This window comes from Trachypithecus francoisi, unplaced genomic scaffold (genome assembly GCF_009764315.1).
Source record: "Trachypithecus francoisi isolate TF-2019V2 unplaced genomic scaffold, Tfra_2.0 Lachesis_group14, whole genome shotgun sequence".
Classification (NCBI taxonomy): Eukaryota; Metazoa; Chordata; class Mammalia; order Primates; family Cercopithecidae; genus Trachypithecus; species Trachypithecus francoisi.
Window position 1 is genome coordinate 55,016,488 of NW_022681459.1, and position 18,284 is coordinate 55,034,771.

Consider the following 18,284-nt stretch of genomic DNA (forward strand, 5'->3'; position numbering starts at 1 on the left):
TTTGAGATGGAGTCTGGCTCTGTCGCCCCAGCTGGAGGGAGGGCAGTGGCTCAATCTTGGCTCACTGCAACCTCTGTCTCCCGGGTTCAAGCAATTCTCCTGCCTCAGCCTCCCGAGTAGATGGGATTACAGGTGCGTGCCACCACGCCTGGCTAATGTTTGTATTTTTAAAAGAGACAGGGTTTTACCACGTTGGCCAGGCTGGTCTCAAACTCCTGACCTCAAATGATCCACCCGCCTTGGCCTCCCAAAGTGCTGACATTACAGGCGTGAGCCACCATGCCCAGCCCAGAACTTCTCACTGGATACCCAGTTTAAACCCCCAGGGAGAGGGAGGGGCTGAAACAGCACTCGTTCAGCAGCTTCCACTGCCCAGAAAGCGCACACTCAAAGCCAGTTATCTTGAGGCCCCGAAGCCAACATGCTGTGTTAAAGCAAATCCTTCTTTTTTTTTTTTTTTTTAAGACGGAGTCTCGCTCTGTCACCCAAGCTGGAGTGCACTGGCCAGATCTCAGCTCACTGCAAGCTCCGCCTCCCGGGTTCACGTCATTCTCCTGCCTCAGCCTCCAGAGTAGCTGGGACTACAGGCACCCGCCACCTCGCCCGGCTAGTTTTTTGTATTTTTTTTTTTAGTAGAGACGGGGTTTCACCGTGTTAGCCAGGATGGTCTCGATCTCCTGACCTTGTGATCCGCCCGCCTCGGCCTCCCAAAGTGCTGGGATTACAGGCTTGAGCCATCGCGCCCGGCCGCAAATCCTTAAAGAAGGGTTTCATCAGCTGGAATCGGCCCAGGTGTATTTCTGTGATCTATACTAAAAATCATCCCCAAAACATAGCTACTAATACCAAATAGCATTAAAAGGACACATCCATGAAACCACTGAAAGAAACAGCCCACCAAATTTTTTTTTTAATTAAGTGACTGGAACCCTCACAGTGTACTTGGTAGAGAAGAAGAAAACAAACAAAAAAACCTGGTCTTCTCATTCTGGCACCAGCTACTCTGCCAGCCGGTTGGGGGAGCCACAAAGGACCCTCCCTCCAACCTCACACCCCAGGTCACTACAGAAAAGCCAGAGCCCTGGAAACCCACACACGGTCAACCTGTGCACACCCACCCACCTCACATCACCCAGAGAACAAGACACACACAGAGTGAAACTCAGGCAAACGGGCACAAAGCCCAGCCAGGAAAGAAAGTGAAAAATAAAGACAAGAATGAAAAGAAATTATTTCTCCAAATTAAACTTATCTGAATTTTTTTAAAGTACTTACAATCAAAGCTACCACATAACTGAGGAAGACAGCACAGAAATTCTGTCCTCAACATTGAGGATTAGTCCTCATGAGACTTAAATGGGAGGTTCAAGGTCATCACTGCCACACTGAGTGGTACTCCACTTTGAAGGCAACCTACCTCTGCCCTACCTCACACCCGTTTGCCCACAAGCCAGCCTGGGCACACTCCTGCACTATGGAAACTTGACCAGATGGTCTGCCGTGCCAGATCCAAGACACCTATTGCACCACAAAATACAGGACTTTTCTCACAACCTCATTCACTCTCAAGATGAAACCATCCAACTGGAGTCAGTAACAGGGTTACGCAGGTGGAAAACGTTGGGCCCAGATCCAATGACTGCAAGTGCAGCATTCCTACACAACGCTTCTTACTGTGGTTACAAAGGTTCTTCCCAGGTGGAATTGTCCATGCAGCGGCATCTCCCAGTGATGGTAACCACCGAAAAGCACCCCAGACATTTCTAAGCAGCCCTAATGAGGCAGTAGGGCACCCCACCGCTGCTACCACTCCACACTGGGCACTTGCTCCGCATGGCCAACAAGGTCTACAGCTGGCCTCAGTGTTCTTGCACCTGCCCGCCAGTGCCTGTCCCGCCACCACCTAGTTTAGGCTCCTGTTTGGGTCCTAGGTGAAACTCCCCTCCTTCATCCAAATACAGCCCACATCCCTCTGCAAGCTTAGACGTCCCTCAGGGCAGTGCAAATGACCTCGATTCGTTGTTCACATGACCAGCAGGTCAGCAGTGGGTTTCCAGGCATTACTTGCTGGACAGAGCATCTCTCCTAAGACCAACACATTTGGAAATGTAGCTGTTTTGCCTTTTCACCCAACACCAACTGCCCCTGAGTAAAAAGACTGTCTCTTGGCCAGGCGCAGTGGCTCACATCTGTAATCCCAGCACTTTGGGAGGTCGAGGAAGGTGGATCACAAGGTCAAGAGATCAAGACCATCCTGGCCAACATGGTGAAACCCCATCTCTACTAAAAATATAAAAATTAGCCGGGCGTAGTGGCGGGCGCCTGTAGTCCCAGCTACCCGACAGGCTGAGGCAGGAGAACTGCTTGAACCCGGGAGGCAGAGGTTGCAGTGAGCCAAGATCATGCCACTCCACTCCAGCCTGGTGACAGAGCAAGACTCCATCTCAAATAAAAGAAAAGAAAAAGACTGTCTCTTCGACACCTAGCAGGAAGGGCATCAACCCACCAGAGATGAGTGATGAGGCCCGAGTATCTGGGGAGGGCCACAAGGACACTTTCCAGAGCTGTCAAACATCAACCCAGCTTCCCAGCCTCAAGCTCCAGCCCACACTCCTACTCCCTAAGCACTCTAAGTGATCCCACACCATGGAATCTCAATTTAGTCTAGAATGCTCTTCTAAATCTGCTAATCCCTCACTCAGACCTTGGTCTACCTGGCTCCCTGGTAACTGCCGGCATTGCCGTTCTTACAGATGTCCTGTGCAGGCTGGAAAAGAATGAATATTCTCTGTGTGCTGGATATGGGGGTCTAGGTATGTCCATTTGGCCAAACTGTGCAGTGTGCGTCCTCCCAGATCTTGCTAATTCTTACCTGCTTGATCTATGGTATTAGTCCGTTTTCATACTGCTATAAAGAACTGCCCGAGACTGGGCAACTCATAAAGAAAAGAGGTTTAATTGACTCACAGTTCAGCATGGCTGGGGAGGCCTCAGTAAACGTAGAATCATGGTGGAAGACAAAGAGGAAGAGGCACCTTCTTTGTAGGGCAGCAGGAAGGAGAAGTACCGAGCAAAGTGGGGGAAGAACCCCGTATAAAACCTCAGATCTCATGGGAACTCACTCACTATCGGGAGAACAGCATGGGGGAGATCACCCCATGATCCAGTCAGCTCCACCTGGTCTCTCCCTTGACACGTGGGGGGATAATGGGGATTACAATTCAAGGTGAGATTTGGGTGGGGGCACAAAGCCTAACCATATCACCTACTAATCACTGAGAGACAGGAAGGCTGGTGCTGGACGGTGTGGGTCTAAATCCCAACGCTGCAACTAACTAGCCACAAAATGGGAAGTGCCTTATGGGTTGTTGGGAGGGAAAATGAACTACTATTACAACGAAGCACTCAGGACAGTGTCTGGCACTGACAACCACCACCCCCCTCCCATCATACTTACGTACATGTGCAGAAAAATGGGGTCACGGTCATGCATTCAAGATTAACTCTTCCCTGGTAAACATATCCACTGACAGTGATACTCTTTGTCTCCAGGAATGTTTTTTGCCTTTAAAATCTATCTCATTTAATACCTCCATGGCTATTACACAGCTATATATGGGCTGAGCTACATAACTATTACTTTGGTTAATATTCTTCTGTTGCATATTTTTTCTACCTGTCTCCTTGTGGTTTAGGTGTCTTGCAAGCGGCAAATAGCTGGATTCTGTGTTTAAATCTAATCTGACTGGACAGCTATTTTTCTTCAGAACATGAGACACATTATTCTCCCTTTTTCTGGCCTTTCTTCTTTCCTATGAGACTTTCTCTTCTCTTTCTTATTCAGTGGCTTCACTCTCATGTCTCTATAGGTAATTTCTTTCAACTCATCTTTCTGGAGATTTGTTTATTACTAACAACATCTCATCAATGCCAAAAAATCCCAGCCATAGCTTTACAAATATTGATTTTCCTCCAGTACATTTTCTCTTTCTAGTTCTATTTTTTAAATTCTATCTTTCACGTCTTAATCTGTTGTATTTTCAGTACCGCTCTGTGTTGCCCAGTCGGTAATTTTCTCAGCACTACATTCAATTCTAACTAACTCTCTCTTCTCTTTTGTCTAATGAGTTTTAAATTTCAGTGACTCTGATTTTGATTGCTAGAAGTTCTCTTTGGTTCCTTTTAAAATCCGTGACTTCTGGCTGGGCGCGGTGGCTCAAACCTGTAATCCCAGCACTTTGGGAGGCTGAGGCAGGCAAATCACAAGGTCAAGGGATTGAGACCATCCTGGCCAACATAGTGAAACCCCGTCTCTACTAAAATACAAAAATCAGCCAGGCATGGTGGTGCGCGCCTGTAGTCCCAGCTACTCAGGAGGCTGAGGCAGGAGAATCGCATGAACCCGGGAGGTGGAGGCTGCAGTGAGCCGAGATCGTGCCACAGCACTCCAGCCTGGGCGACAGCGAGACTCCGTCTCAAAAAAAAAAAAAAAAATCTGTGAGTTCTTTCTTCAGAGTCTTTATTTTAAAACTGTTTCTTTCTCCTTAATGTTTTAAAGTTACACATTGTCTGGTTCCTTTCAAATCGCTGTTCTAGTGTCTCAGGTCTCTGGGTACAAATCCTCCTAATGAGAGTAATCGCTGACATTTATTCCCGGCGCACTCCTTCTCCGCTTGGTTTGTGCTTTGTCTGCTGTAAGGTCATCTGCAGACACCTCTTCCCATGGGAACACCACAGGCCTGTGGCAGGAGATCATCCCTCCAGGGCAGAAGTTCTCAGAGGGTAGCCAGCCAACTGCTGGGGGTCACCAGACCTTTCAAGGGGTCTGTTACATTGAAACTGCTGTCCTAGTAACACGAAGGCGTGATTCACCTTCCTCACGGTGCTGACATTTGTGCTGGTAGTACACAGGCAGCGGTGGGTAAAACTGCGGGCATGCTGGCAGCAGGCAGGGCAGTGCCCTCACCACAGTCACCGTCACTGTGTTCCCAACAGCACATGCTCACGGTGTGAAAACGAAAGGCTGTTTCACTTAAGGATGCCCTGGATGCGGCGGGAAAGGTCACTCATCTTACTATTAATACTGTGTTCAGTCTCGGCCCTGAACAACAGGCGGGAAGAACACGGAAAGCCTGAGGGGCAAATCCAGAAACAGAGGCTTTGTCAAGGAGAGCACCTGGTGCGCGGGCTTCAGTTGTGAGCCGAACTGAACACTTTCTTCAAGAAACATCATGTTTACATGAAAGAAGGACTAGCAGACAAACCAGTTATTCAAACGTGGGTCTCTGGAAGATATTTCCTCAAAAATGAATGAAGTCGGCCTGTCACTTCAAAAGAAACAAGGAACTGTGTTTGCTGCCAATGATAATATCTGAGGTTTTAAATTAAAATCTGAATTTTGGAAGACTTTTGTCTGCCACCCTGGGCCTGACAGCTGTTTCTTATGAGATGGTGGATCTAAATCCCACTTATAATACTAACAAATTTGATCATACGATGAAATGTATCAACATTTAAAAGATCTGCACACCTCAGTCAGCCAATATTTTCCAAATCGCCAATGAATGATGCTACAGAGCCAATATATGGGTAAAAGATCCTATCGAAGTATGACAGGCCATCAACTTTAATGTAACTGAGTATAAAACATTCACTGATCAGGTTTCAGATTTCATGTCGCAACTAACCTTATTAGCCTTTTTTAAGAAACTACCATTTGTTGAATAATAGTATAGTATTAATGAAAAAAGAATCCAAAATTACCTGAAAAGGCTATTAAAACACTTCCTGGCCACGCGCGGTGGCTCACACCTGTAATCCCAACACTTTGGGAGGCTGAGGCAGGCGGATCACTCAAGGTCAGGAGTTTGAGACCAGTCTGGCCAACATGGTGAAACCCTGTCTCTAACAAAAATACAAAAATTACCTGGGTGTGGTGGTGGGTGCCTGTAATTCCAGCTACTCAGGAGGCTGAGGCAGGAGAATGGCTTGAACCTGGGAGGCAGAGGTTATAGTGAGCTGAGACTGCACCACTGCCCTCAAGCCTGGGCGACAAAGCGAGACGTCATCTCAAAAAAAAAAAAAAGACACTTCTTTTTCCAACTACGTATCTAGGTAATGCTGGATTTTCTTCACATTCTTCAGCCAAAACAAAAACTACCACAACAAATTGAACATAGAAGTAGATATGAGAATTCTTCTTCTATGAAGTTAGACATTAAGGAGATTTGCAAAAATGTAAAATAATGCCTTTCTTCTCACTAAACATTTTTATTTTGAAAAATGTAATTTACCATAAAAATATTATTTATAATAATACGTAATGGGTTTTTCATTGTTGTTTTTAAATAAATTACTAAGTATTTTTAATTTTCTCTATTTGAATTTCTAATATGGCAGTTATCAAGAGAATTAACCCCACACAAACAAAAGCTCTTCAAACTCTTCAATAATGGTTGGTATGCAGAGTCCAAGGCACACAGGCCTGGGCATGTCCACGGCAGAGGTCGTGTCTCTGCTCTGGGCAGCACCTGATCTCACTTCACAGGACTGGCTTCCGTGATCGCACCTTGCCAGGGCAGGAAAGCCTGCACTCCTAGCCATGAGGTGGTCTGACAATTCCCTCCGGTTCACTAGCGTCAGCCAGTGGAGTCAATGCTGTTCACTCCTGGAGGACCTCGCTGCTGCTCTTAAGGAGACCCACAATGCGTGTTAAACAATCTTTGTTTAACACTGCTGATATGGTTTGGATCTGTGTCCCCACCCAAATCTCATGTTCAGTTGTAATTCCCCGTGCTGGAGGCGGGGCCTAGCTGGAGGTGACCGGATCATGGTGGGGAGGGGGGGCAGTTTCTAATGGGTTAGCACCATCTCTGCTAGCGCTGCATCAGGAGACCTGGTTGTTTAAAAGTATGTGGTACCTCCCCCAACCCCTCCCTCCTGCTCCCGCCATGTAAGACGCACCGGCTTCCCCTTCACCTTCTGCCACGATTGAAGGTTTCCTGAAGCCTCCTCAGCTATGATTCCTGTACAGCTTGTGGAACTGTGAGCCAATTAAACCTCTTTCTCTCTAAATTACCCAGTCTCCGGTACTTCCTTAAGCAGTGCAAGAACAGACCAATCACCTAACGTTTCCAGGCATTTGTCGGGAGAAGAGTGGTGTGTTCTTTTTCCTAGTTTGCCATCTATCTGGGGGCTAAAAGCCTCCTCTCCCAGCACTCTGTCCCTCGCCGTCATCAGCTGTCCTCTACCCCTGCTCCATCCCACCAGGCTCTGAGCTTCTTGGGGACAGAGGGGTGATACTGACACACCCCAAAGTCTTCCGCCTCTCTGAGCACCTGTAGAGGGCAGGTGCTTCACACATTCTGGCCAAAATGACAAAGTTGATGAATTACTGAAAACAAGTAGAATACGGAATCTCAAATTGAGGCTCCAAGGTGAGTCAAAAACATAGTTATGACTATTCAGGACATCCAAAGGTTAAAAAAAAAAAAGATGTGGTTTCTGCCCTCTAGAACTTCCCCTGCAAATGGAACTCACTTCTATGTATTTCAGCCAGGAAAGGTCATAGAGCAGCCAACGTGGGTTTTAACACAAGCCATGTCACCTGGGCAATGGGCCTCATCTCTCTTGGTCTCAGCCTTGTGTGCTGGGTGTAACCGAGCTCCAACCCGTCCTGGGAATGCCCACGCCAAGAAGCACCGTCACGGTGGAGGGAGACACTGTTAGTTCCTCACATTCATTCCCATGGTGACTACCCATCAATCACAGAAACTGTGGGGCTAAGAGGCCCTTTAAGATCCTCTTCCTGGTGAGGAAGAGTCCCTGGCACACAGTTCCGGTTCAGCGGCTCCACTAAAGCCTCTGCAGCAATGGCGTGGATGGCTGCCACAGAGCTGATGAATAAACACGCCCGTGAAAGAGCACTGGGAATGACTGGCGGAGGCCAGGCTGAGAGTGCGCACTTCAGAAAACCAAGAGAGAGTTTCCCCGAGGGGTTCAATCAGGGTGATGACATGATGAAAAGGGTGCTTAAGGAAAATGGTTCTAGCAGTTCCAGGAAGAATGAAATGCAGATAGTAAGACCAAGAGTAGGGAAAGGAGCTAAGAGGCAGAAGCGGCCAGGTCCTCCAGGAGCGAACACGCCAGTCCGCATGTTGCCTTGGTTTTAAGTGAGTACATAGCCTCATACTTCTCTGAACTTAAAACAGCGGCAGTGCTTGTAAACACTGAACAGTCCCCAGGAGGAGCTCTGCTCGGGCGGCCTTATCTACCGGAATCACAGCTGAGCGGCCAAGTCCCCTGGATGGTGGGCACCGACATCCCTCAACTCTTGCTCCCGGGAGGACCACGTGGAGTCCGTCGTGGCAGGTGAGAGAAAGATAAACGGCTGCCATGGGACGGCGATGTGCTATAAACACACGCGCCAGGAAAGCAGGATCCCTTACACTCATCGGCCTGCCAATAAACCATTACATCAGGCTACAAATCTCAGGTGAAAAATGAAAAGCCAGCATCGATTTCATTGTACAGCAGATTTTATTTACAAATAGAGGCCAGATAATCTTGTATTTAAATGGCACAAGTCCCATCACTCACCATCAGAGAAGTGACATTTGAAATTTATAAAGTTTTACATTATGATTCAATCCTTTTTCTAAGAGGGCAAAAAGCCGAAAGGTCCAGGAGAAAGAATAAAATGTATGAAAATATTAGCAAAGGAGGGGAAATGATTAATTGGTGCTTGGGCCAAAATATGTCTCTAGTGGGCACATTTTTCTTTACAAGGAACAAAGTCAGTCATGAGGAATCTGGACCAGCCAACAGATACGAGGTTTCCATTCTCCAACCACACGATAGGCTTCTACTTTCTCCTTTTTCATTCCTACATTATGAAAAGTAACAGCAAAAACCACACATCTTTCCTTAACAGAACCTTTTAGCTAATATATTCAAACTAAACCTGGAGTCTAAACCTTAGACCACAGGCTATAAAAGCCATATTCTGACGATTTCGAATCAAGTAGATGAGCTGAGACCTCTTCACTTAGGGGTATCAGGAACAACCGTTACCACAATGACTCAGGAAAAGTCAAGCCCTGCTAGGCAATGCAGATGACAAGTGACAACCCCGTCTCTGTCTCTCTCAGATGACGGTCCCCTTTGAGCTGGGATAACAAGGATGCTGGTAGAACATGCAGAACCTCCCAGGAGGTGCCAGCTCTCAGCAGAGGGCCATCTACATGCGAACACTTGTGATGACCTTGCCATTTCATTCCTCAGAAAACGATTATCAACCCAAACTGTGCTCTGGGCTTTGACCTTCCTCTGCCTGACAAGTCCTGCCTGCTCTGTCAGCAAAATTCACTGTCCCCTGAAATCTACTATTTCCCACCTTTGGGTCTTTGGGGTCGAGTGCCTCATGTCCCTTCACGCCATACTTACTTACCCGTCTACCCTCCACCCCTAGTGAGCTTCCGGAGCAGGACTCACTCTTACTGGCCACTATTCCCGGGTGTGGAGCACAGCACCTCACAGGAAGCGGGTGTCTAGAAAGGATGTGCCAGCCTCAAATACACTAAGACGCCCACACCCCCTCCAGGGCCTGTCCATCCCCCTCAGTCATTCCTCCGTAGTATCAGCTGGCTCCAGTCCTCATTCCTGACTCGCCTACCAACAGGGCCCTTCCCAGGCGCTGTGTGGAATTCTGCCCCTACACCATTCCATAGGATCGGCCCTGTCACTGGGAGACCTGTGGCTTTTCTACAAAAATCTCAGCCACTAACCCTAGTTAGTCTCTGCAGGGACCCAGAGAGTCCCCACTACGGTGCAGGGGACTCCTACCAGCTCGTGTTGCTCTCTGGGAGCAGGCACGGCTGCAGCGCCCCATGCACGTGGGGCCCTGGCCACCAATACTTCAGGACGAGGGCTCACGGCCTGGTGTCAGAGACCAGGAACTGCGGCCCCCGATCTGAGGCCCTTTAAGGGGGATCCCTCTTAGCACAGCTAGCCACACACACGCAGCCACCGTGAGCCTGTGCCCCATGTGGTGATGGTGGCTACAGTCTGCAGGCAGCAGGGGATCAGACTCGGCACCTCGCCTTCCTGCTGGGCCCTCAGCAGGACATGGTGACCGTGCCCAGAATGAGGGGCACATACACTGCGTCTCACACTGCGTCAGCCCGGAGGGGTCTGTGCTATTCCAGATGTAGGAAAGTGAGGCCTCAGGAGAGACTGCACGGCCACATTGAGACTTAGGAGCAGCCCAAGGCCTCAAGCTCTCTTCACTGCAGGGGCTGTGGACGTGGGCTGTGTCCCTGTGGGCGCGGGCGCTCACCTGAATGCCGTCCAGCAGCTTGCTCATGCACCAGTAGGTGTCGGCTTCAATGTTGCGCAGCACCTCTGCGGGCACGCCGGAGACGTCCACCGTGTCCACCTCCTCTGCCTCTGGGCGGCGCCGAGCATGCAAAAGACAAGGAGACTTAGCCACACGGGACCTTTACTCACGAGGAGGCCCACGGAGGAAGAGAGCTGAGCCCGCATCCAGCTCCCCCCACCCACTCTCATCAGTCTAGCTAAATGACTCATGCAGCCTTCCACCTCATCACTTACTGCTTCTCAATCTTAACACCTAATTAGTTGCAGATAATTAATATTCTGAATCCTCTCCAATTAATTAACATAATTAATACATTATAAATTATTGCTTCTCAGGCATTTCACATTCTAATAAGAGAGAAAATAGAATATATTACTTAATCCTAACAGATCTGAAAGTTTTTTCAGAAGATTTTGAAAACTCTGCTTCTGATATATTTACATATTCATTTGGCAATCATTCCTCTAAAAACCTCTTTCCAACGTTAGAATTTCCCAAACTACACTGGGTAAATACTTCTATGCTAGGATCGAAAACCCCAGAAAGCCGTAACACAGACGTGCTTCAAAGACAGAATGGACAACGGTGCTCTAAATAATTTCCTTCTTAAAGTACAAAACACCTAATGAGAAAAAATAATCTAAAAGTTTTTAAAATGCAAAACAGACGCCTAATTGAAATGGCTTATCAGATATTTGAACAAACTAATTTTAGATCCTTACAAAACTGTTGTCATCCAGCAAAATACTCATTAGTGTTTTAAAAATTATCTACCCTATTTTTACATTTTTTTTTCACTTTAGTTTTATTTGCATGGCATCTTTGCAAGGAAAATGTTCTTTAAGAAAAGAAACATTTCAGCCCAGAATATATTTAGAAAGGTTTAAGCAGATAAACATCACAATCGTGACAGGGATGTTAACGCTACTGGTGTTGACCGGACGCTGCTGATGCGCCAGGCCCTCTCCTATGCACTGTGAACGTGCGCACTCATTTCAGCTGTCACCACTCTGCGGTCACCACCCTTGAGCCCTGACAACAGTGGGGTAAAGAGGGGCAGGGCCGTGGCTATGATGAGCAGCCTGGTACGCACCGGGAGGAGGGTGCTAGATGCAGTGCCACCTACTGGTCCCAGAACCCAGGCCCCTAGATGCTTCCCGAGGACCCAGAGGCCCACCTCACATTTGTGTTGCGTACAGTCCTATCCCATCGCGCTGCTTCCCAGCTGCAGCCCTGCACAATCACTAACTCACACTGAAGCTCTGCACAGTCGCTAACTCACACTCAAGTGTGACTGGAAGAGACGAGGTGACAGGCCACCTCCCACGGTTCTTGGTTCACCCCAGAACCAGCAGGATAAAAGGGGAAGAGCGCCTCTGTGTCTGACCCTCCAGCAAGAGCGAGCAGCTGGGCGCTCGAGGGTCTGGACAGGGAGGTGACAGCCCCGGACACATCCAACGTGGCGGGGCCTGTGGGAACACGAGAGGGTGGGCGGATTCCTGCCAGTTCGCGCATCACTCCTCTCTCTGGGGTGATGGCGGCGGATCCTCCGTCACTCCATGGGTATTGCTTTCACTGGCTCCTGGGTTTTGTAAACTGAGAGATAATTCATCCGCCATAAAATCCATTCTTTAGCGTGTGTGACGCAGTGGTCTTTAGTAGGGTCACAAGGCTGCGCAAGCGTCACCACTAGTCCCAGAGCCTTTCCGTCCCCACAGAAAGAAACTCTGGACCCTTCAGTGGCCGCTCCCCACTCCCCACCCCGCGCCTGGCAACCACGAACCTTCCTGTCTCTATGGAGCTGCCTATGCTGGACACTTCACACAGCTGGAATCAGGCTCTATGGCCCTCTGTGACTGGCTCCTTCCCACTGAGCATGATGTTCTCCAGAGTCATCCACGTGGCAGCCTGAGTCAGTGCCTCACTCCTTTTCGCGACAGAGCCGCACCCCCTACGGCCAGGCCACGCTGCGTCTCTGCATGCCTCGGCTGTGGCAACCTGTGTCAGTGCCTCACTCCTCTTCACGACAGAGCCGCACCCCCTACGGCCAGGCCACGCCGCGTCTCTGCATGCCTCGGCTGTGGCAACCTGTGTCAGTGCCTCACTCCTCTTCATGACAGAGCCGCACCCCCTACGGTCAGGCCACGCTGCGTCTCTGCACGCCTCGGCTGGTAGACCCTGGGCTGTCTCCACTGAGGGGTAACGTGGACGCAGAGAGCAGGTCCCCTGTGCGGGATCCGTCCCTATACACCAGGCACCAGACACAGACATGAGTGAGAGACTTGACGCTCTCAAGATGCTCATGAATTAAAGGTGAAAACAAGTGACTTGAAAGATTAAAAACATCCATATTAGGTGTCAGCGTCACCCAGTGGCATGGAGAAATGGATGGGTTCCTCCCGGGACCTGGCGTGCGAAGGACACTGTTGTCCACAGCATACTGGGTGCTCCCAGGCCCTCACTCTCTTGGCCTGTGTTTTCACCCCAGAAGGCAGGTCCCAGTCCCCCGTTCCTCAAATGTGGGGCTAGGATGACAAGTGCTGCTGGCTAGCCATGGCTCCGTCCCCTGACCCTCCTCCCAGGCAGGTGTGTCCATGACACTGGCACTCTCCTGGTGGCTCTGTCCACCCACCGGCCCCCTGCAGGGCTGCAGGGTCTCCCTGTAGCAAGTGGCAAGGTGTCTGGCCTGAAAGCTCTGCTGGCACAGGAGCCTGGGTTGATGTGAGCACACCCTCTGATGAAGCCCTCACAGGGACTCCCAGGGACAGGCCCCGTCTCCCAACTTCCCACGGCAGCCCAAGATGGGAGGTGTTATTTGTGCCGATCCACAGATGCAGACACTTCGGCCTCCACACGCTCATCAGTGTGCTTTGTGAGGCAATGGTGGGAGTGAGCAGGACGGGCCTGCCTGGACTCCAAGTCCGGCCCCCTTGTAACGCCCTTCCTACTGGAAGGAACGCCAGCAAAAGCCAAGCACATAGACAGGAGTGTTAGGGGTCTCCCCAGGGCACCACTTCCTCCCTGGGAAAACAGTTTGGGCAGAATCAACTCAACATTCTGCCGGCCTAGAGCAGGTCTGACTTTTATGTCATCTCAGGGAACTGAATCAGCAACAATAATCAGCGGGCTTCCTCGGAGAAGTTTCCCATCGACGTATCCTCTTTCAAGGGCCTTCCAAGCATGGAGACGTTTCCTCCGAGATAATAAGAGTCAACAGGGAACTCAGGCCTCTCCAGACCTCGACAGCCTCTCCCCGAGGGCACAGACGCAGCTGGGCTGTTGCAGCTCTGATTCGCAGAGCCGGGGTACATGAGCCAGGCAGGCCTCGCTCTCTTGGTCTGTTTAGCTGGCTTGTTATTTTATCTGAGGAAATGTCAGTGGCCTATTCTAGGTGTCATTTCTCACAATGGGCCATTTGTTACTCTTCAAGGTAATGAAGTAATGGCATTTAACTCAGAGAGCCCCTGCGGTGATTTGCCAGGAGAATTGGAATTACCCTTATTGTTAGAATGAGATAAATATCCCCCGCCAGAGAAAGCATCCCCCACTTTGGCAAAGGCACACAGAGTGGCACAGGACACTCTGGACTCCAGGCTGTGACAGCAGGGTCAGGACCAGGACAAGCTGCAGAAAATACTCCCGGGCTGGTGTGTCTGGCCCCTGGGGAGATAGCCTGGGAAGGTCCAAGACCACCCAGACGAGCCCTGTCCCTGGGTGTATGGCCCAGACGGAACTGCAGGCAAGATCAGGTTTTCCCTGGCTTCCATCTGTTAGACGCTGATCTACAAAACCACCTGGCCCAAGGACTAGACAGAGTCCACTGTGGGGTGACAATGGTCTCTAAATCAAGACTCTGAGATGTGCAATGGCCGTGACAGATTTTAACCCAAGACCTTCCCACTCGAAGGTACACACTGTCCACCAGGCATGCTGCCACCCATGGGGCAAGGAGGGAGGGAGACCGAGAAGGGAGCAAACTGGAACGAGGCACGACCTGGGAAGCCTCGTGGCTGGGGCCCGCATCGACCCGCACTGGGATGTTCACAGCCGGGCAAGCCACAACAAGGAGGACGGATTTACCTCCCAAAACGTGTCACTCCATAGGACAGCAGAGATGACAGCACTGACACCAATGGAAAGAAAGATTTTTCAGCTAAGATCACAAATGAGAAAGAAAAAGACACAGTCACGGTAACTCCAAGCAATCCCAGGGTTCAAAGGAAGAAACAAGATTCAAAGGAAAAAATGACCCATACACAGGTGAAAGCAGAGGAGGGAAGCAGAACCAGATGCCAATCAATGGAGGGCGGGGCCTAATGAAATGGCAGCCATGGCTGTGGCCCTGGGGGTGGGGGTTGGGCGAGGGGCGCTCTCAGGCCCCAGGGCCTTGGGAGATCTGGGCTTAGAGATCTGAGCCATGGGAAATCTGAAGCCATGCCCAAGCTGTCTCGAAGCAGCTGGATGCCAGGAGGTGGGTAATTCACAGGGCACCCCTGGACGGTGGTGAGGGCGAGGGTAGACGTATACAACCTCAGCTTCCTCCCAGCCAGGAGGGACCGTGGCAAGCCTGGGAGCCATGACAGAGATGGACCACTGCAGGGACTTTCGAAGTTGACATTTTTGGAAACACATAAAAACAAAGAAATTTAAACCAACTGTTTCCACATCTGCATATGATTCTATCTTGTACTTTTCTCATTTAATTATAAACATTAACACCAGCATGTAGAACAGTGCTCTGGAGCTGCATTTGGCCCTTTCTTCTCCTTCATCAGTCACCACACCTCCATTCAAGGGGCAGTCCCGTCCCCCATACCCTGGGGACACCAAGTTGAGTCAAGTGTGAGTCCTGACCCCAAAGAGCCCCCAAGGTGGCGGGGTGGCGAGTGCACAGGCTAACCCCGAGGGGAACCTGGAGGAGGCAGAAAAGGCTCTCCCACAGCCCAGGGCAGAAGATGAGCAGGCCCAAGTGGACCACAACAAAATGTGAAGTCATGGGACATAAAAACAGACGCTGAATTAAAAATCATCTCACTTGCCTTCTTAGACTGTAGAAAGGCTTTAGGGGATGATTTAACTAACCTTCTTTGAAAATGCTGCCCTGCTATATAGTATTAAGGAAAAAAAACAATTTGTAAAATAAGCCCAGCTTTATCCACAGCTCCATTTACATGGAAAAGTCTACCGCTGCATCTACATACATCTACACAGAGGAGCATCACCCAGGGATGCCACACACAAGAAAGTCTGAACACTCCTGCAAGGCGAGGGGAGTGGGGCGGGAAACTCGCACTATTTTCTGCAGAAGGGCGTAGAGTAAAAGGGAATGTGAGTTTTCACAACGAGCAGTTATTTCTGCAATAGAAAAAAAACAATGTTTAAGCCTTTAGAACAGTTTCAATAAGGCCTGTCTTTTCCTCCGATAACTACCTGTGGAGCAGAAGATCCCACAGGTGGTGGTGCTGCCCTCGTGAATGTTTGGAGAAACCTTCAGGGCATTTGGGGGTCAGAATGACTAGGGTGAGGGGTGCTGCTGGCATTCAGTGGGCAGTGTCACAAGGTGGGGATAGCTGCACCGTCACCACGTCCAGCCTGAGACTCCACTGGTCCACGTGGATGGAGAGATGGATGAGTGGACAGATGGATGGGTAGGTGGGTGGATGAATGGTGGGTAGATACACAAAGCTAAGTTTTTGAAATGGAGGATATTTAGCCTGGTTAGGAGAAAAGCACACGGGGATATCATTGCCACTCTGAAACACGTGAAAAGCTGTTTTAGGGAAAACAGAGCAGAAATTCTTGGCCCCTCTTTCCACATCCAGAAAACAAAAAGGGTCAGAAGATTAAAGGAACAGGGGGATGAATGACTCAAAATCCAGATGGTCCTGGTGATGAAGGCTGCCTACCCAGGACCGCCGGCCACACAGTGAGGACACCTGCCCACCCAGGACCGCCGGCCGGGCGGTGAAGATGCGTGACCACTCAGGACCATCAGCCACACAGTGAAGACACCTGTCACTTGTGTGTTTCCACAGCTGGCCTTTCTGCATGGGAGCCCACATGTCCACATATGATTCCACTCCATCCAAAAGCCCCCAGGGGGGTCCATGCCACGCTGCGCAGTTAAGGAGGCTGCAGGTAACATGCCCAGATCCTGCGCTAGGAAGTGGCAGAGCCTGGCCTGATTAGTCTACATGCTTCTCATCGGGTTCACAGCAGGACCCCGCACAGCACAGAGGCCTCTGACTCGGTAAGAAGCGTCCATGCTGGAGCCTCGCTTGTGTAGCTCCAACTCCAGGCAAGTCTAATTCCAGAAATAAAACAACTCCGCAGCCACGCCATGGGCACCTCTCCTGTCATTCAGCAAAAGAGCCTGTCACCACAAGGCCACCCAAGCTCTGGGTCTCCTAAGCGGCTCATTTCCCTCATGGACCCCCACCCCACCTCTGTGAGACGACGTCAGCCTCTGGAACTGGAGTAGAGGACTGGAATCGTAACTTGTAATTACCAGGAGGTGCACTGGAATCGTAGCTTGTAATTACCAGGGGGTTCTCGAGAACAAAGAGGCTTGACGCGGGTTAGGTTCTCTCTCATATTAAACCACATGGAAGAGCTTGGTACTGGGGAAAGGGGAAAATCCCTTCAATTTAAACAGCTCCTTTCATTTCAAAGGATTCCAGGACACTGGTACCAAGGTATGGAAAGCAGTCACCTATAGCACACATGCTGTGGGTAAGAGCCAGGCCCCATGGGGAGCGCCGAGGAGGGCAGGGCGCTGTTACCACTATATTCATCACCTGCACTGCACAAACCCTGCAATAAGCCTCTTCACTTAATTAGGAGCTTAACTGGTAATCAAAACTGTTCTGTTTTATAAGCAAGATGGAATTGCTCTATGGATCTCACCTTTTGCATTTCCCAACTTGGGACTTTTAAATTGGAAACTCCAGCACTTTGGTGAGAGAGATTTGAACACTTCATGATGTAGATTTGGATTCTAGGACGGAGAAGAAAGTCCTGCCTTGGTGAGAGTGGCATCACAACTCAAGACTATAAATTCACAAAACTCTTTGGTTAAGCAAAAACCACTAACGTTATGATCACATGGCTCTAGCAGCGGAAATGTCTAACGCTAATATAGATAACGTTCAACTCAATCAAGGTTACACAGACTGAACCACAGTCACAGTTGCCGACTCTGCTTCATGGCTGTAAGCTCGGGCCGTCCGCCTGTAGCCCACAAGCACAGGCATGTGGCAGGAGGGCGAGACGCTGGCAGATGATTATCACAGGACGAGGACAACGCCCTCAGCATGGCTAGGTGAGGTGGCAGCATCAGGCCAGCTCCAACAATCAACTGCCGTTCCCGAGTGATCCCAAATGATGAGAACCAACACACTCTTCTCACCAACAGCATGGCTGCTTCCCATCCCACCACCCGCAAGCTGACCTGCAGCCAGGGGTCTCCAACCTCAAAACCCAAAGCAGGAGGCCTCAGGGCCTGGGAACAGCACAGTGTCTGGGAAGCAGCTGGTCTCCTTTCTGTATAAAGAACTTGGTACCAAATTCCACATGGAAAATGTCGGTAGACAACACTTGGGAAAATATCAACTGTGGGATCGATACTGTGGTAAAAAGTGAAAGGAATCTTCTGTATCATTTACCGTCCTCATTTTGACGAGGCCACTTCTGCAAAAAGCAAAAATTCCAATCTCATAGCATTCTGGTGGCTTGACTGGATCTTCAATGTTTCAATAACGCTGTGAGTAGAAGTTTTGGTTCATAGAAAAGCTATTTGTTGAAACAGTGATTTCTTCTACTAAGAGTACCAAACACTTCCATGTGGGAGAAACTGTGGGACGGGGAGAAAGGCGAAGATGAAACAAAGAACATCTTAGTGCCTGGA

General features: G+C 49.7%; 1 protein-coding gene across 7 annotated transcripts in view; it reads right to left on the reverse strand.

Annotated features, from left to right (window-relative positions):
• Positions 1–18,284, reverse strand: part of TBC1D22A (TBC1 domain family member 22A) — a 407,988-nt gene that overhangs the window by 184,847 nt on the left and 204,857 nt on the right. For all 7 annotated transcript variants that reach the window (XM_033233545.1, XM_033233543.1, XM_033233544.1 and 4 more), the window contains exon 9: positions 10,337–10,446. In XM_033233545.1, the coding sequence (XP_033089436.1) occupies positions 10,337–10,446 (110 nt within the window). The remainder of the gene's footprint in view (positions 1–10,336; positions 10,447–18,284) is intronic.